The sequence below is a fragment of the Ischnura elegans genome, chromosome X, assembly GCF_921293095.1.
Source record: "Ischnura elegans chromosome X, ioIscEleg1.1, whole genome shotgun sequence".
NCBI lineage: Eukaryota > Metazoa > Arthropoda > Insecta > Odonata > Coenagrionidae > Ischnura > Ischnura elegans.
This window is the reverse complement of record NC_060259.1, coordinates 42,304,947-42,332,938: the sequence shown is the minus strand read 5'-3', so window position 1 is coordinate 42,332,938 and position 27,992 is coordinate 42,304,947. Positions and strand designations below refer to the sequence as shown.

The 27,992-nt window shown below is 36.7% G+C and overlaps 1 protein-coding gene across 1 annotated transcript; it reads left to right on the top strand.

Annotated features, from left to right (window-relative positions):
• Nucleotides 1-27,992, top strand: LOC124170789 (serine/threonine-protein phosphatase 4 regulatory subunit 2). The gene is made up of 8 exons (XM_046549751.1): nucleotides 1-157; nucleotides 652-886; nucleotides 970-1,101; nucleotides 16,055-16,152; nucleotides 17,343-17,515; nucleotides 17,629-17,644; nucleotides 17,783-17,838; nucleotides 26,745-27,992. The coding sequence occupies exons 1-8, from the start codon at nucleotides 121-123 to the stop codon at nucleotides 27,522-27,524; spliced, it is 1,527 nt and encodes a 508-aa protein (XP_046405707.1). The 5' UTR covers nucleotides 1-120; the 3' UTR covers nucleotides 27,525-27,992.

The window sequence follows — 27,992 nt, the reverse complement described above, 5'->3', positions numbered from 1 at the left end:
TGCTATCGTCGGTCGTTATATGGTGGTAGGTTTGTGATGCTTTGTGGTGTATGTGGAAATTCGTCGGTAGTTTTTGAAAGAAAACAGAAAATTTAGGCTTAGATTATTTGAACGACCAGAATGGAAAATTATGAGGAGTTATTGCACAAACTAGAAGGTAGCTATTTATTAGGATATGAAAATTTTTGACTGACTATGTTAGTTGATCAAGTAAACATTAACAAATCAACAACCCATGCTATTGTTATTTTGGTCCACGGTAAACATAGTTATCTAATAAAGTTTCTTTGATCGGCATTAATTGTTGAAAAGAAAGGTATGACAGTAATTGAATCAAATAAGAACTACATTACAAGACTTGCTTAAAATATTTTATCTTACAATGTGACTTTGGAATTATTTAGTGTTAAATTAAAACCCTCACTCGTTACTGTAGTTAGAATAAATGCTTATCGTGATTCTTTCATATGTTTGTTCAAATGTAGATCATGCAAATGCCATTACTTTGGTTAAGATTTTAGATAAAACTTCCTTTCTGCATTAGTAATGCAGAGCATCGATTAAAGTAATGCATGGTTTGTTGATCCGGGCGTTTTTAATTAAACCTTTTGTCATCTTTTGTGATAACTTATGTCATATTCAAATTCAAAGAGTTTGAAAGGATGAAGCTTAAAGAGTTGCCGAAAGAGCTGGAAGAGTTCCTTACAATCGTAGCCAAGAATGGAGATCCAGTGTACCCGTGGTCCAAAGTCAGGCACGTATATCGTGCCAAAATCATCAGTGTCCTGACGCAGTTCTTCGAATCCAGCCCAAGTTCCGAGACAAGTCAGTTCTCTTATGAAAGTATGAAATCCAAGATCTTGGAGCGTTTCGATACTTTCCGAAGGTAAATGTTCTTTCAAAATGATTTTCTTTTAGCTAATGTTTCGTTCGGCGGATGTGAGGTACTTATTTTATTGTATTTTTCAGTGCTCCATTTACTATTCAAAGACTGAGTGAGCTCCTGATTAACCCTAGGAAAGAATACAACCGGATTGATAAGTACATGCGCGCCCTAGAGAAAAATTTGTTGGTGGTTAGTGTTGCAGAACCAGGGTGCTCGTAAGTACTACTCTTCCTTGTTTTTTGCAAATGTTTGGGCAATTCTGCACCCGTGTAAATAAGTTTATGGGCTTAATTTTCTTTTCTTAATTTGAATGGGCTTGAATGGTCTGCGAAGTTACTTTAAGGGGAATGTTAACGTTAATGAAACCCTCTTCATTTCGTTATAATAGATGGATGTTACCGCATCTCAATACTAAAGCACTTCTATTTGCATGCAATCCCGTTTTTATGAATGAGGAAATGTATTTGTATCTTATGTATGCTCGTACCGATATGCTTCTTTTCCTATACCCAATTTTACATTCTAATGGTGAGTCTTGATCTAATCCTGTCAAATGTGTTTGGAAGTTAATTGAGATTTACTAACGTCTATTAGTGGAGTATAATTCCTGTCCATGTCGGTAGTAATGGAGTAGCCTTAACAACGGTGATTAGAAACTTTGCTAGGTAGTATTCTGACCTATTGAAATGTAACCCTAAATTTTTGTCATGTGTTCAAAATACTTATGATCATTTGAAGGGGAGGGAGATATGTGATGAGTTTAGTACCTCTATGAGTTGTCATAAGAAGCGTCATGCCATTCATTCCATCCTTTCAGTTTAGCATAGTTTCTATAGATCAGTTGCCCATTTAAAAGTATTAACAATAGAACAGGTCTAGTTATTTCCAGCCTAATCTGGTTGTGTCTTATCAATCTGAGAAAGGAACTAAACTTGTTCCATTATTATTACCATGGATTCCTTCCACCACGTAGCAGTTTCAAGCCTTGAATTATGTATGTAATATTATCATGCAAATGAGTGTTTGGTACAGGAAGAAAACAGCACAGAAAGAGGACAGAAGAGTAAAAGGGGGGATCGGGTTGGTGTGGTGGCTAGAGTCTTGGCTTCCCACCCCATGATCTTGGGTTCAAATCCCGGCAGTGGCAGAGAATTTTCAGAGACTGTCCGATACTTGCTCGAATGCTACGTGGAGGACATTTCCAATACAACACTCCATTGGTCGGATGGGACGTTAAGCCGTGTTCCCCTTGGTGCCTTTTGTGAACAGCAGGCTAATGCTGACGCGGTTTCTCTCCACCCTTCCTAACCTACTGATTTCCTCATGGCGCAAATAACCTAAGCTCTCGGTCGCCTCCTGCAGAATTTTAATAATTATTACTGTTTGATTATGTTGGTTTCCATAGAATTCTGTGATTGTTGTCTAGTCATTTCATGCATCTGAATTCGTTGAGCATTTTATTTAAGATAATTTCTTCTATGCTGGAGTTTTGTTTTTAAATATTTTTCTCCATTTGTGTTAATTTGGCTCATGCGTCTTCTCAAAAATATTTCTCAATTTACTTTGATTCTCATTATTTTTCTCTACCAGTAGTTTCTCCTAATAAAGGAGAAAATACATGCTTCTACTCTCAAGTTTCCCTGTTAACACTGCATTTATCGTATAAGAAAGTCACATTAATTTTGATCTATTTTCTCTGTACTTGGTAGTCCTTTTCTTTCTTTTATCTTAGTGTAAAGATAGGCCTCATTTTTTATGTCTCAAAAATAAATGTTAGGCTCATGTATGCTAGCCTTGAGGAGGCAGTTTGAGTGAATCTGGGGAAGGGCAAGGCAGTAGGAGGGCATTGTGTAAGCATTGCAGCCAGTCAGTGTAAACCAATCCTCCAAGTAAACCTTAAGATTCCTTTCCTTGATAACATTGGCCAGAGCAAGCCATCGAAAGTAGTCAAAAATATTCTTACCCAGCTATTATTTCCAGAATTTATTCATTCCAGAAAATAGAAGTACACATTTGTAAGGTTGACTGTTTATTTTTAATGGACATAACCATGTAACTATCTCACTGAAGATGTAACTTTGTTGCCAGAAACAGGGGTCGTTTCCATTAAATGAAGGTATAGGTGTTTGTATCGTATGTTGCTCGTTGTTTGAACCCCTGAAGTAGAGGCTGCCATGCAATGTATTCTGGGGTGATTGGGCATAAAATAGATAAATAGTAAGCATTACAATATGTAATATTTTTATCTTCTATTATGGAAAGATTTCACTGAGTAAAGCTGGGCAATAAAATATAATAGTCATTTAATTTTCTGGAAAAAAATTGAAATCTTGCCTTGACAAAATTACCCCTTTCAGTCTCAAACTTTCAATGCTAATGCTTTTATTGACTCATGATATCTATGTTTAAGTCCTTTTGCTACCTCCTCCTTCACTCCCCCTTTCCTCATTTGATTTTGGGTGACGTGTTTGTACGATAGGGGCAGCACAATGTCGTTATTTTGGGGATAGTGCGTGTGTATGTTCATACATGTTAAGGCATTCCTAACATTTCATGAAATAGACACTCTAGAGGATCTGCTTATAAGAATCAGCAGAAATGAAGTTTATTCGGAAATCCAATGATCATTGTAGTATATTGAACTTGAAAAGTATAAATTTACTTTGGGAAACCACATTGCATGTTTCAAAGTAAATAGTAGAAATATGTATGCTTAAATACTGGCCAAGAAAGTCAAAAAGTAGTAGTCTGTAAATTATAAGATGCTCTGTTTTTATTACAATGGATATTTAGTTTTAATGGGTGACTACGTGCATGTGAAGTTGACCTTGGGTTACATTTTAATATGACAGGAATTTCTGTATGCACTCGAACTTTGTTTAACTGAAAAGGAACATAGAAGCATATCAGGTAATTTTTGTTCTCTATCAAAATTTAGCATGCTGCCATTTTCAAAAAAATTCTGTGGTACATCAGCTGCATTTGCCTGTAGTGTATGCATTTGTATTCCGGGCAATGAAAATTGAGGAAATTAGCTGTGATGCTAAAAAAATTAGTGCAAAATGCTCTTGCCAAATATTATCATTGTCTTGTGAAAAATAGTAGTGCATGGCAATGCTCTCCATTTGAGATGAAGTACAATTTAATATTCTTTTCCCCTATCAGCTCCTGGTCTTGCATTTTGCCCCGGTGTAAATTTGTCTTGATGCACAATTTTCCATTTATAGACAAGTGTTCACTTTAATAGTATTTTTTATTTAAAAGCTTGCAATTGCGCAATGCTATTTGAGCCAAAGCTCGTATGAAATTTAAGTAATACAAATTATAACAAATGCATTTGCTGCTTTTGGTGGTATGTTTGCATTTGAGTGCTTATACATAGACTTAAGAGGAAGTATGTAGCATAGTAAATCATCTCTGCTAGTGAGAACATAATGAGTTCAAGGTGGCACTATTCACAGCCCTACTGGTGCTTTTGGACAAATGAAAGCCAGAAATTTAACTTTATGGAGATTACTTATCCCCTTAATTTCCTAGTCTGTCCCTCAATCAACCATTGGCTGCGCTTATCCTGCTTGGTGGAGTCGGTGAAAGTGATTTCTTACGATCTTAAATGTCCTGGGGATGTTTCTTATCAGTATGAGGATTATTTTTTGTTCAAAACTTTACTTTTACATTGACTGACTTTACATTTACTGTTCATAGCATTACTTTTCTTGTATTCCATTTCATTGAACTTTTTAAAGCTGCAGCCCCATTGATAGTTCACTTCTTTTTTGTCATACAGTTTCAAATAATCCCATTGAATTAACTCTATGTCTACATAAATCCTTCGCATCTATAGAAATGGGGCAAGAGGTGTTAGAAACTGACTGTTTACCTGTTTTAGCATACAAAAAATATTGCTAGATGTGAGAGAATTGCCTTCTTGAGTTCAAAGTAGCATTTATTATGGTCTTTTGATGCTTGAGGAAAATGAATTCCTGTATCTGTCTGTTCAAAAACATATCTCTCTTATTTTATTTTTCTGTGGCACCTGGATATGTAATGTAGGGGGGTTTAAGACAATTTTCGAAGTGTCACTTTGAAAGATATGAGCTTTTCTAGTAAACGAAACCTAACTCATTACCTTCAAGTCTCTTGCCACTCCTAGCCTAATTAGTGTAAAAGTTGCATAATGTTCATTATTTGTTTTAAGCAGTTTTTGACGAATTTTGCTGCTTTCTTTTGTATTACATTGGAAGCTCGTTTAAGGAGTGACTTGTTGAGTATTCTTAATAAAAGCCAATGATTAGCATGCAAAAAATATGGTGAAGGCCATATTTTTTGACCAAGAAGTCCATGTGTATGTAATTCCTTGCTGAGTCGAGAGCTTGCTGAGGCCTCACTCTGGACTTCATGATACCATGTTAGGTGATACATACCATGCTGGAGCTGGGAAGAGATCTTGCGACAAACTACATAATGTTATTTCCAGAAGTATTGGTTGTGAACTAATAATTAGAATGCAAGATTTGGCACGTCTGCATTATGAATAGTTAGATTAGATTTATAAATAGATTTCTTTTAATTCCATCATCTGTCCGTTCTGATCCCATGTGAATTCAGCATTGGTCATTAGTGAAAAAAAATGAAATACTAAAGCATCCTATGTGGTAATCTTCTGAACTGTAAACCAAACTTAAAATAAACACAAGTGCAAACAAAAGTATCTGTGGCTTTAAGTGCTTGTATCCAAGAAACCCACATCTGTGGCTTCGTGATGAACATTGGTATGATTTAGAGAGCTGTATTTTTTTTGTTTCCTAGAGTTGTGGAGGGCACAGTTGTACTGTGTGCTCACAAAACTGTGTCCTGCTGTGACAGCCTCCAGAGCAACTTTGTGCAATGCGACTGTTAGGAGCCGAGTCTGGAATGTGGTTTCTGCCATTGCTCTGCGATTTGATGCATTTTACCAATCCTGAAAGATCCCAGATCCATGATCACATCACTGCTTATCATGTGACACTCAACTACAGATGTGTGTTTTATCGAAACAAGCACCATTAATCATCATACCATATTTCATTAGCAAAATCATTTATAAATATGCAAGTTAAGGCAAAGTTTGAACTTATTCCTCTATGAAATAGCACCGGTATAAAAAAGTGTTTGGCAAAGGTGATTATGGTTATTGAGGGACTTCATCCTTCACCTTGGATATAATGAATGCCAGATATAGTGAGCGATGTTCCTGGGAGTATGAGCACATGTTAAACCGAGCTTCCACTGTATATTAATTTCACATATTAAATATTTCTGTGTTACATCCCATAAGCTTACCACTTATTTGAGGTGCGGCCTGATAAGTGTGAAGTAGCACCTGTGTTTTACTTTTTTATCCAAGAACTATCCCACAATGTGCTAAACAAATCCTAGCTTCTTTGGGGCTTTATCACTAATGTTTCTTTGATGGATATGAAAATATCTTAAACTCATGCCTTATCATGAAAGTATGCTGTAATAATTTACTTTTCATTTTATTTATAGTTCTTAGGTTCATTTAAATATTCAGTGGTTAAAGGTGATGGCTTTAAAAAGGATTTGCAGTAAAGAAAGCTTCATTATCATGTTATACAGCAAACTCCTGATTATCTGAGCTAATGATGGGGAGAGGCGACAGGAATATTTCTTCTTCTATGGCTTTCAGCGCGGATTCTGAAAAGGTAGATCATGTGAAAGACAACTTGTGCTCATTCTTCACGACATCCTCAAATCTGGTGAAATGAAAAGACAAGTTGACACATTATTTCTAGCTTTTAAGAAAGCTTTCGACAAGGTACCTCACAACAAACTTGTATATGTAACTTACGGTCATGCGGATTAAATGAAACAGTGATAAACTGAATACGCGACTTTATGAATGATCGTAAACAAAAAGTAGTTCGTGACAGAATTAGCTCTGATGTAGTTAAAGTGACATTAGATGTTCCGCAAGGAAGCACAATCAGCCCCCTTTTGTTTATTATATACATTAATGACCTCTGCTCCCGAATTAGCAGTAAAATAAGTATATTTGCTGATGATGCTGTCATCTATCGCAAAATTAGTGGTCACTCTGACTATGGAATTCTATCATCGGACTTAAGCAACATTCATTTGTGGAGCCAAGAGTGGGGACTCGAACTTAATCTGAGCAAATGCATGTCGGTGCATTTTTGTCAAGTTCATCGAACTATAACCATGTTTATGCTGAGGATGGTATTTACATAAAGGCAACAGATGAAGTGAAGTATGTGGGAGTTACGATAACCTCGAACCTCTCACGGGGAACACATATAAGGAATATTTGCGGCAGAGCCCTGAAGAAATTAGGATTCGTCAAGCGTATTGTGGGAAGATTTTTGGATGAGAAAGTAAAAGACATGTGCTATTTCACACTCGTCCGATGGCACCTTGAATATGCAGCCAGTGTATGGGATCTGGTGTAGAAAGACTTAATCTGCGAACTGAATAAAATGTAAAGGAAGGCTGCGTGTTTCGTCAAAAACTGCTACCGGCGTACAGACAGCGTTACCCAGATGTTAACCGAATTAGCCTGGGAGCCGCTGGAGACTCGTAGGCTGCACACTAGGCTTAGATCGCTTGAACAATTGAGAATGGATATCTTTAAGAGTGACACGGAGAACATAATGTTAGAGCCCCACCATATCTCCTGGTCCGACAGAAGTGATAAATTAAGAGAGATATTTTGCTGAACAGATAGATATGGGAATTCTTTTTTGCTCCAAACCATAAAGGACTTTAATAAATGCCTGTCGTAATTTCATTAGAGCACTTCCTTTTTGTGTGTATACGGCTGGTATCCTTACACCCCCTGCCACATGGCTTTTAGGTGGCTTGCGGGGTTTAATGAAGATGTAGGTGAATAATTGGAAAACACAAATAATCCAAACTTTGATCTCAATTTCTTGTAATTTTCATTATGCACTTATATTTATGCCCATTGTCTGTTATTTTAGATTGCTTTCCAAAATTATTTAGAACTTTCTTATCCCAACCGCAATCTTTATAGCGGTGATAACATGATTGTAATCGTATTCCTATTCCTCTATGTAATACCTCATTACCAAAAACCACTCACCCGTGGCTATGAGATCAAGGATTCAGAAAACTGGTTTGCACAAATGCTTCAAAATTGCTGTGTGACATTAGAAATTACACTGTCGGGATCCACACCTCGTAGTTACGTCTCCTAAAAGTTTCCCGGGTTGAATCAGGCATCGCATCAAAGTTTGAAGGAAATTGGAGAATTATTTGAATTTGCTAAGTCTTCATAGTTTGAGGAGACCAGATTTCCTGGCCATCGTCTGTGGATATCTATTTCTTCTAAGAAATATTTAAAAAATACTCAGTGTCTCAACATTATACTTTAGCTATTTACTCCAATCTGTGTGTGTTACGTGTCATCCAGAAATTATAAATTTTGTCTGTTGAGCGTGATTCTCTGAATTATTTATATTATTATTTACTGTTATTTCCTAAATAAGGATACTATATATATATGTAAGTTTATATATAAGTAAGTTTATATATATGTAAACATTACCATTTATTCATTTATCCTGTTGGGTATTAAAATTGTTTTATAATTTTTGCTACCGTTTATGACCTTATGAAGAGATTTGCTTCTGTTTGCGGGCATTTTCTCGTTTCTGTCAAGCCTTATTCTCCATTCTGATTTGGAATGTAAAACCCAGAATTCTTTTGATGATGCAGCTGTGTTAATATTAATTTTGCTCTTCCATTAATTTTGATTTTATATTTTTGACAAATGGAGTTTTATCTTTGTGGCTCTTCCCCATACAGATGGAATTTTGAAGAAGTTAAGCCACGGAAGTCAAAAAGGCGCCACAGTTGCCCCATGCTCTAAGTACCTTTAACTAGGAAAAGCTACTGATCAACATATCATTTAGCATTTTCCTTGTCAAAATTGAAGCTCTCTATAAATTTTGTGTGGGAAGACAAGTGCTTACATTGCATTTAAAATTTTGGTGATTGTTGGATAGCTGTCATGTTAACTATTCATAAGCAGAACTAGTCATCTATTTAGAATGTCATTCATAGATTTAATGTATTTTGAATTTCCTGTAAATGAAAATGGTTGTGAAGTTTAGACAAATACTTATGGTATTAATATCTTTTTAGCTCATTAATTGCTGTTTCCAAAATTTTATGACAAGCAGCTGTTTCTATCATAAATTACAAATTATTGACTGTGATAAGTGCTTTTTCTACTGTTAGAGGTATTGTATTTCAGTTTACTGAAGAAAAGCTGTTCCTAAACTCATGTAATCAAATATATATTTTATATAAACGTTAAACCCAGTATAAAATTTATCAGTAGAAAGTGCTGTTAGCGATTAGCAAAGAAAATGTTCTATGTTTCTGGAACTTTTTCTGATTAAAATTGAATCTCTACCTATAGCCTTGAGTTAAAAGATGATGTAATACGAGTTGCTGATAGGTTTTATACTGTTTACTTCTTTAAATCTCGTTAAAGAATCTTGTGTACAATATAAGATTTTTTGGTTTGCTGTTGTTCCTAAACAAAGCTGTGATTTTGTTAAGGCTGTGAAAGTTGTAGTTATTATGTCTGTAATTCATAATTATAATGCCTTTATTGGTGCTTAAGATTATGGCTACTGACAGCTATGCCTCCAAAGTAAATGATATATTTCGGGCTTGGAAAAGTTCAACAAATGCAAGCATGCATGCTTTAGATTGAATATGTATCATATCTGCTCCTAAATTCAGAGTTTTATATCATTTGTAATTCTCATGACCTAATCAATAATGAAATGTGAGTTACTCATTCAATACTCATATTTTTGTTTTGCTCAAAAGTGCCTTAAATTTGTGTGTGTGCTTTTCTGAAAGTATACCTTGGAATTTTATATTTTCTTGTTTGGTTAATCATTAAAATATTTTAAAAATTGATATGCTTTTCTGTTGTTTCAAAGATATTATGAAATCACCAATTTTATCATGTAATTGCTTTCCCCAGGATATGTATTTATCTCATAGAAAGTATTTACAAATTTGGTTGACATAATGTTGGTTTGGCAGACGTTGGTATGGTTGGTTGGTGGTATGGGTTTCAGATGAAGATATTAACTTAACCTAAAGTCTGTAGTTTTGGTGGAAGTTTTAATTTTTTTAGGTCCTGCAGGTAACAATTGAATTTTTTAGTTATTACATACTGCTTGGTCAGTTTACTGACTACCGCTGTAACTGGTTTTATTCATTGCTCCAGTGGCAGTATCAGGTTTCAAAGTTTTAGCATCAAAGTTTTATACATCAACTCATCATATTCAGCATTTTGTATCTATGAGGTAACGTAATTATTAATTGGGTTATATATTATAGAAGCTTTAATGCAAATGTGACACAATTTGGATAGAATTTAGCCCTTTCCTGTTGTGAAATTCACATGAATTGCCATGGGGAAATATTCCCCTGGGCTGGTGATCGTACCACGGACCTATGGCTTTCTGGGACACTGTACTATCCAGATTCCTGATTTCCAATGGCAATTGTAGAGTGAAATCAGGAACCTGGATAGTTTTGTGGTCTGTGCAGTGGTACAGAAAGCCAGGGGTCTGTGGTTCAATTCCTTGCCAAGGAATTGAACCACAGACCTCTGGCTTTTTTCTCATGGTAATTCATGTGAATTTCACCACCCATGCCAGTATTGAAATATAAGACTGTCATAATGTATCTTTGCCCTTAATAATGGGTTTTAACATGTGTATCATCAACAAAACTGAACTCAGATCCAGTCATTCGTAAGTTTGTGTAAGGGAAGGCATATGCCAATTAATTAAAATTATGTGCAACATCGGTAGGTTCTGGGTTTGTGCCAGTTGGGACACATTTTTACCATCTGATTTCTATCGTCTGCCATTTTCCACTTCACTGTTGTCCTTGTCCATTTGTGTTATGTGTTTTCATCCTTTTCTTTCTTCTAATGTTAATTCATATTGATTTATATCTATGCTTATACGATGGGAGGGCTGCTATCCTAGTGGGTAGAATGCTTGGCTGCTGATCAAAGGTTTCTGGGTTCAAATCCCGGGTGAAGCCATCGAACACCCCCAAATGAAATCTTCGAAGTGCGAGGTGGCCCAGGGAGAGGAACTTCCCCCCTACCCCAAACGAAAGATATTCACATGCACATAGCTAATTCTCGAGAGTGCTCTAACCTCACCAATTCAAACCAGCCTTTGGGTTCAATCACTGAGTGAGTTATACCAATATATGCGCACAAGTTTGGGAGGGTGGAGGTTGAGAAATGCCCTTTAGGTTGGTGTGATTCATGGTGATGAACCATTCTCAGAAGCAAGTGGAAAGGGATACCTATTGGTATGTTAGGTGGAATTTTTGAGATTACAGTCACTGCAGGAGGAAAAGGGGGTCATAAGATGAATCAAAATTATTTGAGTATCTTGCCTTATCTTAGTTGAAACCCTTTTGAGGGGAATATAGCAGTCCTTAGGACACATCTGTAGGATATTTTTACGTAAATTCATGTCTTTGTTGAATGGCTCCAGCTATACTTATGCATTTATACCTACTAAGTCCCTTTTTGGTGTAAAGTAGCAGTGCTTATTGCCCTTCTCTTCGCTAAAAATTCACAGTTGACTTTCACACTCTTGCTCCACAAATACTGCCTCAAACTGTTGTGAGTAGGTATAGGAGTCTCACAAGAGTAAATTTCCTACCAGTGTAGACTCAGTAGAGCTGCTCTGCAACCTCTTGAGGAACCCTCGCTAGAGTACAATCTCTCACCAGTCTGTAAAGCCTCTAGGTTAAGTCTCACTAGAACATTTAAACAGTTGCTAGATTTTGCACTACAGTGTAAATGTATCTTTAGATGTCTTCATTGCTTGTTAGGCATGCTGCCACTTTCGTCAAGTCATCATCTGTCAGAGCAAATGTCAGAGTGAGTTTACTGAGCAAGGTGTTAGCATCTCAAGTTCATGTTATGACACACAAGAAAATGTCATGCTAATTAAGCCTCTCAAAGAAGTAAACCTTGCTTTGTCATAATTGTGTGATGGATGTTTTTCAAAGAATTGCATGTAAATATGTCATTCATTGAATCATCTTGCACTGTACCAGCATGTATAGTTTACAGTCTCTGACTTGATCAACCATTGTAGCACAACTGGTGGAGTATGTTATACCTTCTCTTAATTAAAGGTACTTTCAGGCCTTTTGATATAAGTTTTAACTTATCTTAGGAGTGGAATGGTATCACATTTCTCTCATGTGGCATATGCTTGTGACTCGAGTTGTTCCTTGAGCTCTGTGCGTTGTAATACTATCAACTCAATTCATGTTTCAATGAATTATGTACTGCAAATCTTCCTTCTTTGTTTAAAGAGTCGAACATTGTACTTTTACGCATTGTGTCATAGAATAAATATGTCGCAATATTTAAATAGCTTCTACCAGTTGTCATGTTCAAGCCTTAATAATGTATATGAAAGCATGGAAGATGATAGATGGAGGAAAGTGATGCCGGAAGATCAGTGAATAATTCGTGATTGGTCATCAAAAAGTATGTAAGTAATGAAATGAAGTTCTTTGCCTATTTCTGAAGCAAAGTGATTACTGATTTTATTTACCCATAATACATGTATTATAAAAATTTTATTTTTGGAAAAATATGTAATTATTTCGTAACATTTTTACTCACATTCTCTGTACATGATTTGAAGTAAGAAAGTTATATTTTGCTTTAATTATGGTAATGTTCCTTGTTTAAAAACTAAAAAGGGATCACATCTTAAAAGACTGTAAGGGATTATTTAAAGAGAGTAATTTGTCATTAGGAAGCCATTTAGAGATAAATCAGGAATGAATTTATATCTCACTGTGAAATTTCTTTTACTCTTTTCCTTTGAGCCGAAACTCGGGTCAGTCATAGCATACTTATTTTACCAAATCAGCATGCATGTAAATTTTATCCCATCTTACTAAACCTAAATATTTAATTTACCTGTATTGTTGCTTTTATGTGTATGAATTATCTATATATCTTTCACTGGTTACTTCTTCAAGATGTGTATGTTATACTTAAGCCATGTAAAACATTTTTTTTACTACATGCCCTGTATTCTTGTAGTTACATTTAATTTTTCAAGTTGTCTTCAGGGAATTATTTCTGATTATCATGGTTTTTGTCTCGTAGACTAGAAATCTTCAGTGGTTTTCTAAATGTAGAGTAGTTTTTGGCATGCCCAGATGTAAGGCTAATATTAGAGGTGGAGAATGAAATCATTTGGTTACTAGGTCGGTTAATATCTTTTAGGGAGATTACTAAAGCATGAAAAACTTTATAATCTGGAATTGAAGTGTGTTTAGTGTGTAAAACAAAGGTATGAACTTTGGTAAGTTGTGATCTTACAGAGCAAGTGCATGTTTAATTTTTCTTTTCTCTGGTGCTCAGGAAGTAGCTGGGAAATTACAAAGTTCTCTCAATTTCATGATGTGTTTCAAAATATAGGTATAATGAATGACTGGTGGTAAGGTAAAATCACTAATCCAGAATTTGAAACATTCTAAGGTTTAAAGAGATTTTTGTTTCTTAAGTTATTTATTTATTTCTATATCTCCAGATTAATAGCTACTTGATGTGAAAACACTAAACAGGGCTCAAAACTCATTACTCTGTGGTGAATTTACCAATTTTTTTAATCCCCATCACCTAACTGTCATTATTTCCTAGATCCTTTTTGGTTCACTTATTGCTATTTTTCCATGAATTAGGAATAATTATATATCTCTTTTGGTTCTTTTAAATGGAATGATTATAATTTAGTGATGTGTAGAAATTTACTGTCTATAATTGTGGTGCATTATTGGCAAATACAGTTGGTACTTATCTTGTGAATAGGGCAAAGTCATCTCTAAGAGACTTGGGATTCAGTCCGGATCACAAACTCGTAACTCAGTACATTGCACCAATTCTCTTTCCCTCATCCACTTTTGTAGTTAGTCACACTATCCTTCCCACCACCCTTTTTTGCCTTTTGTTTATCATCAAAGTGCATTTCTTAATACCTTTTCTTTTCTATTGTCCTAAACATTTCTCTTCTAGTTCATGGGATATTGATTCACCTGGTTTTCATACACCCAATTGCTTTCTCTGCCGCTCATTCTGGAATTGATTTGATGCTTTCCCCCTTCCTCCTCTGTAGTTCCCTTTCTGTCCAGGGTATCACCTCCATACTTTGCTATTTTTTTCCATTTTAACCCAACAGCACAGTCATATATGCAGTAACTATTCACCCTCCTGTCTCCCCAAGGCCTTGTGAATAGCATAATATGTGAACTAAATGTTGAACTGTTTGCAGCCTCCCAGAGGATGCTAAGGAAGTTTGTACCACTGTTCTTATACCTCATCTCTCCTGAACGTTTTCATGTATAACTAGTACCAAATAATTGCTGAAACTTAGATTTTGTGAATTATAATTTATTCCTTGAACAAAATTCGGCTACCAAGGTCATTTCTAATTCATGCACTAGATTATATTCATTAACATCCATCCCTCTATTATACTATTGCATTTCAGTCCCATACACTTCTGATATTTTCTTCTTAAAATATTTAAATTACCTATTCACTACCTGGACCATTATGAGGTTAGTTTGAGAGAACTTTGGTCAGGACTACTTGATCAAAATCAAGTGTTCATTTCCCCTGTTTTGCCATGGAATAAAAGCTGTATCATATCATTTACTAGTATCCCACTGCAAATTTCCCTGTAAATATTCCACTTATAATGCCCACAAATTTCTGTCGTACCTTGCTATATCCCAGCTTATCAATGCTCCCTTTATTGCCCTATTTTTAGTTTCTGATATCCTTGTTGCATGATTGTTCTCATTTTCTTTGGGTTTGTTTTTAACCTTTCTCTTTGTCATTGTGACCCTCATTTAAAATCTCTTCGCTTGATATTTCTCAGCTAAAAATAAAAATGCTAGCAGTTAATTGTCAATAATTAAAATTTTATTACAAAAAGCATGTGAATTGCATGGATAACAAATATTCTTCTTTCTTCTGTAAATTGTGAGCAAAATAAAATTATAGACCATAATCTGTAGCCATCGGGTTCTGAAGAATTTAATGAAAGGAGATAATCTGAAAAGATGTGCTCAATGTTGGTCATAGATGCTCAGGCTGTCCTTGATGTCTTGGGGTCAATGTTGTTGTTAGACTAGTGTAATTCACTTTCATATTTTTATGTCAGTTTGATATTAATTTAATTACAATCCTATCAGTGCATGTGAAAGAGAATAATTGGACATTTTACATATTGCTTCTTACTTGGCCTCTTCAATGATCTACGTTTCCCAATAAAGTTTGCATTTGTTGCTTTGATTCTTTTTTACTCTACCGAATCATCCTGTTTCAGTGCTGTTCAGATGTTTGTTGTAATCATTATCTTTATGGATGGGAGTACTCAAAAATTTGAGTCAAGTAGTTGGTATCTGACTCGGTGACTACTGATATTTTAAACGAAATTATTATTTCTGTATTGTGAAAGGAATTAATGTGATTGTCATGTCTATGTGATCATGATCTTGAATTACTTTGTGTGTGTGTACGAGGTCAATTGCACTCCTTGTATTTTATGTGAATTTCTGCTAAACAGTGAATAAGCATGCATTTTGTGCATCTTGCATTTTTTTTCTTTTAGTTATAAGTGCTTTAAGTATTTACCTAATATGTTACGTGTTGGCTGTGCTTGATTATTGCTAAGTTTTCTGAATCTGTGTTTGTCTCCTGACGATGAAATATGCCATGGAGTAGACTGTTTGATGGCTGTAGAAACTTGATTTTTATTTTAGAATTGGTCCTTACTTTATTTTTCAACTGACGCATTTAGACTGTTGAAATTTAAAATTTAGGTATCCTGAGAACCATGAGTGATAATGGTAAAAACAGCACCATCCAATGTTTGAAAGAGGATCTTTGCTCACGTTCTCCTACATTCCCTTTCCATGGCTGATATCATTATACTCCAGGCTGTATGCCTATGTGATGCATGGAAATACTTGTGTTACAAATGATTTTCAATTTCTGAGTTTAATCTTACACCATATTTTCTATGGTAGGAAACATGTGCATTTAAACGGAAGTGTGGATTCTATGGAGGAAGGATTTCAAGTCTCATCAACGTCAGTTTATGAAGATTATCGCCAGAGGGTGGCTGGTAAGTTGTCCACCAAATTAGTTTATGTATTAATATGCATTTTCAGGAAGTCCTATTTATTCATAAGCATATCGCCATATTAAGTTTGGATTTACCAGAGGTTGTTATTTGCTCATAATTTTATCTTTAAGCAATTTTTTTCTTACTAGAGTATCTTTGCAGGGCCCTTTTGCATCTCATGGAGGTAGTATTATGCCACCGCTATATCTTTTTGAAATAATTTCTATTTTGATTCCGTGGAGGCTTAAAAATGCACACTCAAGTGTGTGAGAAAAATCAATTGATATTAAAAAGGCTTATATGACCATTTTCATTCATATAAGGTATTGAGAAAATATTTAGAGAGGGTAGTTCCTGTAGTTCGGGAGTTGTATGCAGTGGAAATAAAAGTCGTTGAAGGTTGAAATAAATTTAAATTGGCAAAAAAGAGTTGATAATAATTTGCGATGCATGGGGAAAACCATACAGGAAAAGTGACCATCAGAAACTGGGAAGTGTTGGCCTCTGTTCTTGCACTCTGCAGATCACCCTAAACTTGAGAACTGTGGAAAACGGTATTATTGCTATTCCGTCAATTGAATTAAATGATTGACATTCATTGTGCTAACGTGGCGAGCTAAGTTTTTCTCATTCCGCAGACTATCGTTTCTTTTACCATCTTGGTCAGGAATCGTGAAACGACTAGCACTTAGCTGAATTAATATATAAGCTTCGCTGACCATTGCTTGACAATCAATATAAACAAGGGTCAGTCAGCTATTTTCAAAGAAACCCTCTCTAAATATTTTCTCGATACCTTATATGAATGAAAATAGTCATATAAGCCTTTTTAATATCAATTGATCTTTCTCACACACTTGAGTGTGCATTTTTAAGCCTCTTCAACATTTCCTCTGCAACAACGACTCTAATTTGCAAAACAAGAATCTCCTATTTATTAGGATTCAAATGATGGCTAATCTCTCTCCTTTCCAGCTGAAGAATCCAAGTAATGGCAAAGAAGTATTTTGTTTTCTAGTGTGAATCACATCAGAGAACCATAGTTTGTCATATTCCTATTAGGTATTTTGTTGAAACCAGGATATTAAATGGTTATCTGACAGAAAAACTCTTCTCCTTTATGGAGAGATTTAAACTTAAGTTGGAATGAGGATGTTGTCAGGGGTAATGGGTATTCCTTATTCTTTCAGGGCTCATGGAGCATGAAGTTGCAGCAGCTTCAATCTGTGAGGAGCGTCAAGGAGAGATACAGAAGAATGGCCAGTGTAAGAGGGTCGATGAGGATGTGAGGGAAGAGGGTGGGGGGAAGAAGGGTGATGACCATGCTGCAGCCATCGGAGGCGACGGAGACAATGGAGCACAGGTGAGCCTATGCTCAAAAAGATCTTTCCACAATATCCAGTACTCAGTCATGCATAGTGACAGATATGAAGCCGTTTGCGAGCTGTTTTAACATTTCCTTCCTTCACATTTCAGGCTCGACTTGGCTCAAGTAAGCTGTGGGGTTCCCTTGGATTAGTAAACCTGCAGTCATTCATTCCTTTGCCTTTCTAGTCCAGTAATGAATATTAGTGGCCTGTTTTTAATGATTTGATGATAAAGTTACATTCCTTGATGTGTTCATTTACAGATCAAGGATTGTTGGATCACCAGGAGTTTCATCGTTTGGAATTTTCTTTGGCCGAGGTTAGTCAAAATTTTATTTACTTTTTTGTCTAAATTGTTATTGAACATCCTAATTATGATGTATTATTGTAATGAGGAAAGGAGGTCATGAGTGCGAAAGAAAGCACAAGTTTCCTATATGTTGTGGTGCCCGCAGGGTAGGTTGATGGTGCACTATGGAAATGTTGGGGGTAATTCATCAAGCTATATTTGGGGAATAGGTTAAAACACTCAAGTATATAATGATGTGACAAACATATCTCTAAAAAAATGGATAGATGGCTGTCTCCACTGCAAATTTATACGCATTAAAAGATTTGTAGTGGTAGTGATGGTATAACCTCTATTTGGGAGACTTAGTCATCAGGTTTTGAGATATAGTCCTCCAACCAGTTTAGCATCAGCATAGAAAGAAGTTAAATATTTGAAAGTTACTTTAATAATTAAATTTACAATAACAATAATAATAATAATTTATTGACACATTACATTTACAATGCATAGCACCACATACAGCTGCATGTAATTTGGTGCTTCATAAAAAGTAAAACATGAATAAAATATACAAAACCGTTCATGAAAAATATTCATTAGAAACATGCGTACTATTGGGGGGAAAAGTGTCCCAACAGATTTGGTGCTGCCACCATCGCTTCAAAGGATAATGGATTTCCTTTCTGATGGTACATATACAATCCTTGGAACGAGAGGAGGGAAATTCAAATGTGGTCTTTTTCAGCAACCAAGGTTGTGATAGTAAAGTTGCACCCCTTGAACATAATTCGTAAAGTTCACCAGAATATTGGCGCATTCGATATCCTTGGCATTGAATGGTTAATTTAACCCTCGTGTCTATCTCTCTCTCTAATCTCCCTCTAACCCTCCTTTCCTTCCATTCTTCACACTTACTCAGGCACTCATTCTGAAATTCGCCTAAAGCCCATCTCCACTCCCTCACTCTCTTGTCTCTGAAAATTTTAAGGCAGAAGTATTTGCTAGACGTGTTCTGCAATTGTAGCAATGGCGTGGAAGGATTGTGAGCATCAGAAAGGATCAGGAATTACTCAGATAAACAGTCATCACTACAAAAGATTTTAGTACGTCAACTGAGACTGAAAATATTTGCTTAATGCATATGCACATGATTGATACAAATTTAAATAACGACACATAATTTTCTGAGATAAATTCAATAAATAGGCAAACATGAAACATTTTATATTTCCTTAGTCAGTAGCCAAAACTGAAAAACTTTCATTTTCTGCAATTACATACATCACTTTCTTATTAATTGTCTTGAAAACCAATTTTGTAAAACTAAGTATTGTAAGTTGTATAAGAGCACAGGGCAGCACTTTGATGTTTATCAGCATCAAAATCTCCAGGTGTACATCTAGGTGTCCCTCTTCTCTAGTAACTTTGTAATGCCTCATCTGTAGAGTTTCATCCAGTAGTACACAGTACTTCTATTTATATTCATCTTCGACAATATTTCTGCTCCTGTTAACCTTGCTTCAATCAAGCCGACTACTTTTCTCCCCTCATCTGATGGCAATGACATCTCAAATCAAGACAGGATATCCTTCTCGATCCAAAGAAAAACACTTTTTGGCAATGTGCTCATCAGTACTTCTAGAAAAGCTAAAGCTTCTTCAAAATCAACTGCATTCAAATACGTGGCCCATCAAATCTGCTCATTGACTGTCTTATTTACCTCAAGAGAAAGCTTGCTATGGCTTTAGTGATTTGTGCTGTTTTGTTGGGACATGTGAAGGAAAATTTAGAGGAACGTTTCTAAGGGTGCATGATGCCGTCAAATGCACCTCTGTTCTACGGAGTTCACCGTAAGTAATGCTCAGGGTTGAAGGAGACCCAGTGATCGGTCGTGTATGTATTAGGATGACTAAGAAAGGAGATGGTTTGCCTTGCTTGAATTTCCCTCACCGACCAAGGAATAGCAAGCCACTGGAAAGGAAACCCATTTTCCTGCAGAGCGATAGTGGTGGCACAACCTTTGTTGGGATACTTTTCCCCTATAGTACTTTACATAAATTTACAGTCCTCATTCAGAAACTCATTCACTCACAGTATAATAACTTTTTCAATCAACATAGACTTTATTGTTATTTATGTGTCCTTTTTCCTCCTGTTGTTTGTACATATTAAGTTTCCCATCAACAGTTATGAATTTTTACCCCCATGTGATAGGGATACCTTTTTGGGTTATTCAGGATTCTAAAGGGGGCTGTTATTTATCAAGCTGAATATATACTTAATCCTCAAAAATTGCTGTAGCAGGGATACCTTTTTGGGTTATTCAGGATTCTAAAGGGGGCTGTTATTTATCAAGCTGAATATATACTTAATCCTCAAAAATTGCTGTAACTTTCAACTCTATAGAGAAGTATTGTTATTTTAACTAATATTTATGTGCAAGTTGTGTCGTGTACTTGGTCATAATTGTACACAGTACATAGAAACCAAGCAGAATTCCCAATAAAATGTACAATAAATAACTAATCTTTTGCTATAGCAACTATGTCCTTGGCTATGTCAACAGCTGAATACAACTGCGTAAGCTAACTTCTCATTTGCTGCAAAAACTGTTTTGAAAGATTTACTGGAGAAGCCAGAGCTACCAAATAGTGTCCGGTTGTTTTCCCAAGCTATCTCTCAACTATGTGGAAACAGCTGTGAACATATCATACAGAGAAGTCTTCTCTCGAGTTTAGGTGAGGGCTCTCCCATAAGGGTTTTAGCCTGACGTAACCCCGGTGTTTCTCGCCGGATGTTTGAGTGTTGGGTTGATCCCCACACTCTGATTGCAGCCATCCTCATTGAGGGAGCAACTGGCACCATTGGTTTTGGACCAATTGGGTTCTGTTCGGCGCCGGCCTTAGCCAGTTCATCTGTCCTCTCATTTCTGGTAATACCTGAATGTCCCAGTACCCAGAAAAGTTCTATTTTACAGCGGCTGCCTAAATTATTGAGCGCCTTGTAGCATTCAGCTAATAGCTTGGATGTGCGCCAAGGTGAGTTCAGGGCTTTTAAAGCAGCCTGACTATCGGTGCATATATGGATTGGTCTCTTGTAGAGACCTGTCTCCTCAATAGCGTGCTCACAGGTTAGGATAGTAAAAGCACACATTGTAAATCAAAGCCACAATTTGGGAAATTGTGAGACCTTGAAGCCAGTTTTTCGATAATGCGCAGTCGCTTTGATTCATCCTAAACACCTTTCCTTCTTCCACGAGTCATCCTTCTCTTTTTTGCCTCCCCTCCTGGCCCTCCCCTCAACAGCAACACTGCCCGCCTGCTGGTCACATGCTTTCTTTGCTGCTTATTTTGAGATCGCATCATCATTCTTTTTTTCTATGTTTTTTTTTTTGTGGTGCATTGGAAGCGTATAGCCAGCCCCAAGGGAAATGACGCCATCGAAAAGGATAGAAGCCTTAGAAAAGGAAGACGTGCAACAAACAGAGACTTCTATCAAATTAACATTAAATGATCTCAAAAATGTTTTCCTATCTTTTGAGAAAATTGCCTGAATTGTATTTGTACAGTTGCATTTTGTTTTAAAATGAGTACATAATTTTTAAGGGTGCCATAACAAGAATGAATATGTTAAGAATCCATAGTGCTGAAAATTTCTTTTCTATTGATAGTGTGTATTATTTTTTTAAACGATTAAAATGTTTTATTTTTCATGTATTAATAACAGGGTTAGCGGAAAACTTTATGTTTTTCACATTGCTACGCATAAGGTTTTACACTACATTACATAACAAATTATCCACTTTAATTCTCAAAAGAGAAATCTTGCACCAACCGGCCAGCCCACTTCTTCTATCAAGTTATGTGCCCGAGTGTCCAACCTCCCGACGCATTGATTAGATGCGGAAATTTGTTCACCCTTAGTTATAGTTGAGGATATTTCGCTAAAGATGGGACGACATTAAAGTTTTCTACACTTGCATACATTATAAATTCCATATAATATATACTTTTGGATTTTTTTAATGCGCAAATTACGATTTTATTCATGAGACATATATTACAGATTCAATGATTGCGCTGGCAAGTCAGAAGCTTGTCTCGGAAAGTGCTTGGCTGCAAGGAAATAAGTTTCTTATTCTTGGAGAACCCATATCTTACCGCAATGCTCCCGCATTTTGCTAACCACACTCTCCTAGGTCTTTCATAGCCCTCATCAGCTCCAACATTGGAAAGGGCTCAAGAGTGGCGGCGGGCACTACCCTGCCTACCGCGTTAATCCCTATTGTGCCCGTAAACCCTACCTCAGTCTTATGATTTTTATCTGGCGTTTAAGAAGCTTGGTACTCAAAGCATCGCTGTCCATTTGTAGAAATGCCACATATTGCTTTATTGCCTCGTTATAGGAAGGGTTTTTGCCATTTTGAGGATTGCTTCGCTTCATCATCTTCTGTTTTATTGCTTCATTTTGTCGGTGTTAGTAAAGAAAATATTTCTAGCTGTAATTTTAGTAACCATTGTTTTTCGCATCCAAGTGTGACTTTCAAGCAAGCTAGCTGACATATATTGTTACATCTTATTAATAATTTATTATGTTAGTTGAATATATTTTGCATACATATGTATCAAATGAGAAACCTCTCCATTTTTCGTTTTCCACCTGTTTTTCCCTTCCTTTTCGAAAACTGCTAGTGATGATATCTTCATTACATTAAAATACTCTACATTCCATCAAAATAACATCATAAATCACAATTCAATTCTGAAATTTTATTTATTTTTTTATTTTTTTTTTGTTCCCAAACCACCGAATACAGAGCTCATATCGAGCCATATTATAATAAATAAAAGCGAACAAACTATGTATAAATCCACCAATTTATTTTTGTGGTACTACTAGTTTCGACGCAGCGGCGTCATCATCAGGTACAAAGGCTACAAAGAAACAAACATCCTTATATATCATGTGGTATCGGGAGGAAGAAGGTAGGTGGAAGGGGTGGCTGGGAAATCTGAGGTGTGTGATTGGGCGTTGTGGGAGGGTGGTGAGAGTTGGAGAGGGGTGGGGTGTGGAAGACCGTTGGTCGGGAGTAACGGAAGGTTTTTGGTGACTAAGGTAATGACGGGGGTGTCCGTGGAAGTGGGGGAAGGGGAAGGATTATGGGTTGTTGGTTTTTCCGTGAGGTTCAGGGAGGCTATTAGGAGGGGGGAAAGGTTCTCAAAAAGGATATCATTAAGAAGGGGACGTTTCTTGATGAGTCTTCTAATCTCCAACCCTTCTAGCTTGTTCATTCTTCTGCCTTTTTCCTCCCTGTGTAGAATTTTTGGCATGAAATCACTGTTGTGGTTCTCCTCCCACAAGTGCTTAGCAAAGTGGGATTGGGAGAGGTTACAAGTCCGAAAACTCCTCTTGTGTTCCTCCGCTCTCTTTCGGAAAGTGCGGCCCGTTTGTCCGATATACGCTGCAGTGCAATCATTACATTCTAATAAATAAATGCCACTATTGTCCAATGGGTCACTCCTTTCCTTAGTGTTATTAAATAATCTTTTCAGGTTATTGTTGTTATAAAAAGCAATATTGTACAGGTTTTTAGGGAAAAGGTTGCTCACTTTTTGTGATAAAACACCGTAGAAAGGTAGCTTTCTCCACTTAAATTTTTCCTCCTTTGAGTCCCTTTGCCTGAATAACATTTCTTGTGCTCTTAGGGAGCGTTTTTTTACGAGTATTTTATCCACAAGAGATCTGTTATAACCATTCGTTGCTGCTATTGCTTGATCCCTTATTGAAGTTCTCTTCCGATAGGGGGATATTAAGAAGTCTATTTATCAAGAAGTGAAACGTCGACAACTTTTGGGAAATGTGATGGCGGGAGTCACTGGGGATTACATGATCAGTGGTGGTGGTTTTTCTAAAAATAGCAAATTCAAAACACTTAGCACTTTTGGAAACAGTCACATCAAGGAAATTCAACTTACCACTCGCTTCTTTTTCACATGTGAATTTAATTCTGTCACACTGGTTGTTTAAACTTGTTAAAAAAATGTGTAATTGTCTTTCGGTGCCCGTCCAAATTGCAAAGACGTCATCCACATAACGGAACCAGCAATAGATATTTTTGGTGTTTACCGAACCGCTGTTGAACAGTTTTTGTTCAAAATCGTCCATGAATAGGTCAGCCAGGAAAGGTGACAACGGTGAACCCATCGCTAGCCCTTCCAATTGTCTATAGTATTCACCATTGAATTTAAAATAATTTTGTTCCACGCACACTTTTAAAAGAGACACAAAATCACTGATTACTGATGTTACAGTTCCCGTATTAGAAAGAATTCTTTCTGCCGCTTCAACTGCTTCCAAGGCCGGGACACTAGTGAAAAGATTTTTCACATCAAAAGACACCAGAATGTATTTACCGGGGGGAGGAGTTTTCTTGGAGAGTTGATCACAAAAGTCTTTCGTGTTTCTCACTCCAAACTTAGACTGAAAATTGGTCAACTCCCTAAAACAAGAATTTAGAAAGGCTGCGAGTTTTCTGGAAGGAGCTTTCACACTGGAGATCACTGGCCGTACGGGAACGTTCACTTTATGTATTTTGGGGAGGCCGAAAAAATAGGGGGCTCTTGGATTGATCGTTGTCAATTTGTAAACTTCGCTGGGTTTGATAAGCCTAGGGGCGGAGTTGAGGGATTTTTTCACAATCTGTTGAAACTTTATCGTTGGATCCCCTGTAAGTTTTATAATTTGGTTATTATTGATGAAATCGTAGCACTTATTGATGTAGTCTTCCTTATCCATGATCACCACCGCGTTTCCTTTGTCCGCCTTTTCAACAATTAAATTGTTCTCAACCAGTCGTTTTTTAATAGATTTTATGGATTTAAGTTCGGAAGACCTGTTTCCTTTGTCACTGATTTGTGTTTTAACAAAACCTGGCAGTTTCTCAGCGATAATAGTTTTTAAACCAATGTCCCGTTTCTCCAGAGCTACTTCACAATCGATCAATAAATTCTCGACGTCCTTATTTCTTATTGGGGTAGCAGGTACATACTTGAGACCTTTTTCTAATAAAGTCACTTCATGAGGGTCAAACACTGTGTTAGAAAGATTAATCACTCTGTCTTGGAATATCATGGGTCCGTTTTTCTGTTGAGGTTCCTTATGAGAACTCATTTTTCTCTCTAGGAGGCGGTTCAGTTTACCATTTATGACTAACCTCTTTTTATGTGCCAATTCGCTGCTTCTCTCTCGCACATAGTCGTCCAATAATGTCCACTCCGTCCAATGAAGGTCGCGCCAAAGTTCTCTGGTCAGAAGGAATCTGTACACTTCAATGCTGTTCCTTTTTGCGTACCACCCTTGAAGTTCTTTTTTCACCCACATCCGTTCTGCTGCCCTAACTGCGCGTATTCCTCTTGATGATCTGGTGTTAGTAGATATCTTGGCGTATTCTGGAATAACTCCTAAGGCAAGGCATCTGCTGTTGAAGTAGATATTCAAAGACGCCATCCTTGATTTTATCGTCACAGTTCGGTAGAGTTTGGCCTTTTTCGCTATACTTGCGTTCTTGATAATCTCTATCGTAACAGGCTCAACTTTGTGGAGGTTCATTCTAATAAATAAAAGCGAACAAACTATGTATAAACACACCTCAGATTTCCCAGCCACCCCTTCCACCTACCTTCTTCCTCCCGATACCACATGATATATAAGGATGTTTGTTTCTTTGTAGCCTTTGTACCTGATGATGACGCCGCTGCGTCGAAACTAGTAGTACCACAAAAATAAATTGGTGGATTTATACATAGTTTGTTCGCTTTTATTTATTAGAATGAACCTCCACAAAGTTGAGCCTGTTACGATAGAGAGCCATATTATATTGGGTAGTCAACAAATTTAACAATTAATTGCACGAACAACCAAGCCCTGGACAGGGGAAATCTACCCAGGCGGGAATCGAACCCTCGATTTCTTGTTTGGCAGCCAAGGACTTTACTCCGCCGCCACCGAAGTCGGCAACGTGATTTTGACAAAATGCCTGCTTACATAATGAACATAACATCATCAGCAATTTCAGAAAAGGTGTAAAATCATAAGGACCTTTGCATTCCCAGGCCTATTTTTTCAGCGCATGAGAGAGGAACACGGCCCACATAAGTTGGCTTCTACTATTTGTAATTGGCTCGCTGCCATAAAGGTATCAGAAATTAACTCCCACTGCGACCCCTGTTCCAGCGACCCATATCAAATTTATCATGAGTTTCAAATTTCTCCTCGGATTCGTCACGGGCAAAGTTGGGAGGCGAGTTGCCTTTTTTTCCCCTTCCTCTCCCTCAAGGTGCTTCGGCTTTGGTCTCCATGTCCCGGTGCTGCAGCTAGAGGGCTTCGTCAGCCGTTAAATTGGGAAATTCAAACGCTAGGGCACCTCCTTAATGGGACCACTGAGACTTCATTATGCATTATGTGATTAACTGTTGGTTGGATTATAGTCCTACTTAGTCCTCGCCAGCCATCCTTAATCCTCTCCTCCTGTATTTCCCCTTCTCTCCTCTCCCTCACCTCAAAACAATAATTTTGTCAGCTGTGTGTTTGGTATGGTAAAACAGATTTCATGAAAGCGTGACACAGAATACAAATTGAAAATTTCTCAGATAATAATTGTGAATGGATTTATCTCTCTCTCTTGTGTATATATTTGAGCTTCCCCTCTCTTAGAACAGATAATCAAAACTACTCAATTTTTAGTTTATTATTTACAATTAGTTATGTTCCATATAAATGACATTGATCGTTCTCACTTGATATTTCTATTTATCTAGCCCCCCTTTTGCTACCTTGCTTTCCTACCTACCTAAAGACCTTGATTTGTGTAGTGTATTTACCACTCTGCTTAAATTAACAAACTTTTTTTTAAATTTTCTTCCTTACGGTTCTAGTCTGATACTTTGGCCATAGTGGAGATTGTTTCAGAAGTGGACTGCCCTACTGCCGAAATTAGTGAAGACTCGGATAAAAATTACCCTCTCAGTCACCCGATGATGGAGAGTTCTTCCGAAGTACATGAGACTGTTGTTGGCCCTGTAATATCTGATGTCGACAGTTGTGACACTGTGACTGAAGTGGTTGCAACAGATACCGGTGGAAGTGTACCCATGGATGAAGATTTGGCTTCTGAAAAAGTAAACCTTTTGGACAAAGATGTTGATGAAAAAGAACCTTTTGATTCACCCCCTAAGGCAGCATCACCGATTAACACATTAGAAAGTAGCCCAAAAGTTGACTCTCAAAAAATAAATGCAGTAGATGAAACTGGTGATGCTAAGCTGAAAGTTGAGTGTGATAGTGTTGGTTTGTCAGATTCAACTAAAGTTTTAGTGATATCATCACCCGAAGAACCTGAGTTTTCTGAAAGCATTAATGGCAATCCTATGTGCAGTGAGGAAGAAACTGAGAAGGATAAGGAGGAGCTCAGTTATTTGGCTAAAGACAAAAATGAAAGTGTTACGGAGGAACCATGTGTTGGTGTTGAAGGGAATGACACTGTAAATGTGGATCAAGCAGAGGAAGGGTCACCAGGGAAGTCACCCGTAGAGAGCAATGAAACAGAGGAAGAGCCCTCTGTAGAACGGACTTCACCAGTGAATGCCAATGAAGTTGAGTCTGAAAACTATAACGAGGAATTGATAAGCACCGAGAAGAAGGATGGTGAGTCATAACTATGAAAAGTGGACCATCCATTCATATCACTTCTGTCAATAGTTCACTGGTTGAATTTTCATTTTTTTAGAAGACATTGAGGATTTTCTCTCAAAATAAAAAAATTGAAAAATATTTCTATATCTGAATGTATTTGTAACGTATGATAGACTTGCCATGCCAGCTTTCCTTGTAATGGTTGAGCATATGTATGAATAGACCTATGGAGTCACTATTTAATATGATAAATTTATTGAATAATTTTTCTATTTGTGGGTGAGACGAAAGGAAAGAAAAGGTTTTGTTGTGATTAGATTTGTAAGTTTGCAGTCATATTATGTTTCAATTAAGTAAGTACTTCTCCATTTTTATCATTTCATTTGTTTCATTGATTCACCGTGCCCTTTAAAAGTATGACATGGCTCTATGCTTTTCCATGCTGTAACAAGTTCAGGAAGTTTTAATTAAAAATTTGAGTTATTAAAATT

What these genes read in the sequence shown, in the direction of transcription:
- LOC124170789 (XM_046549751.1), top strand. Translation starts at nt 121, where the DNA reads ATGGAAAATTATGAGGAGTTATTGCACAAACTAGAAG. An exon ending in GTTATTGCACAAACTAGAAG is followed by an intron (nt 158 to 651) that starts GTAGCTATTTAT and finishes TCAAATTCAAAG; the next exon opens with AGTTTGAAAGGATGAAGCTT. An exon ending in TGGAATTTTCTTTGGCCGAG is followed by an intron (nt 17,839 to 26,744) that starts GTTAGTCAAAAT and finishes TTACGGTTCTAG; the next exon opens with TCTGATACTTTGGCCATAGT.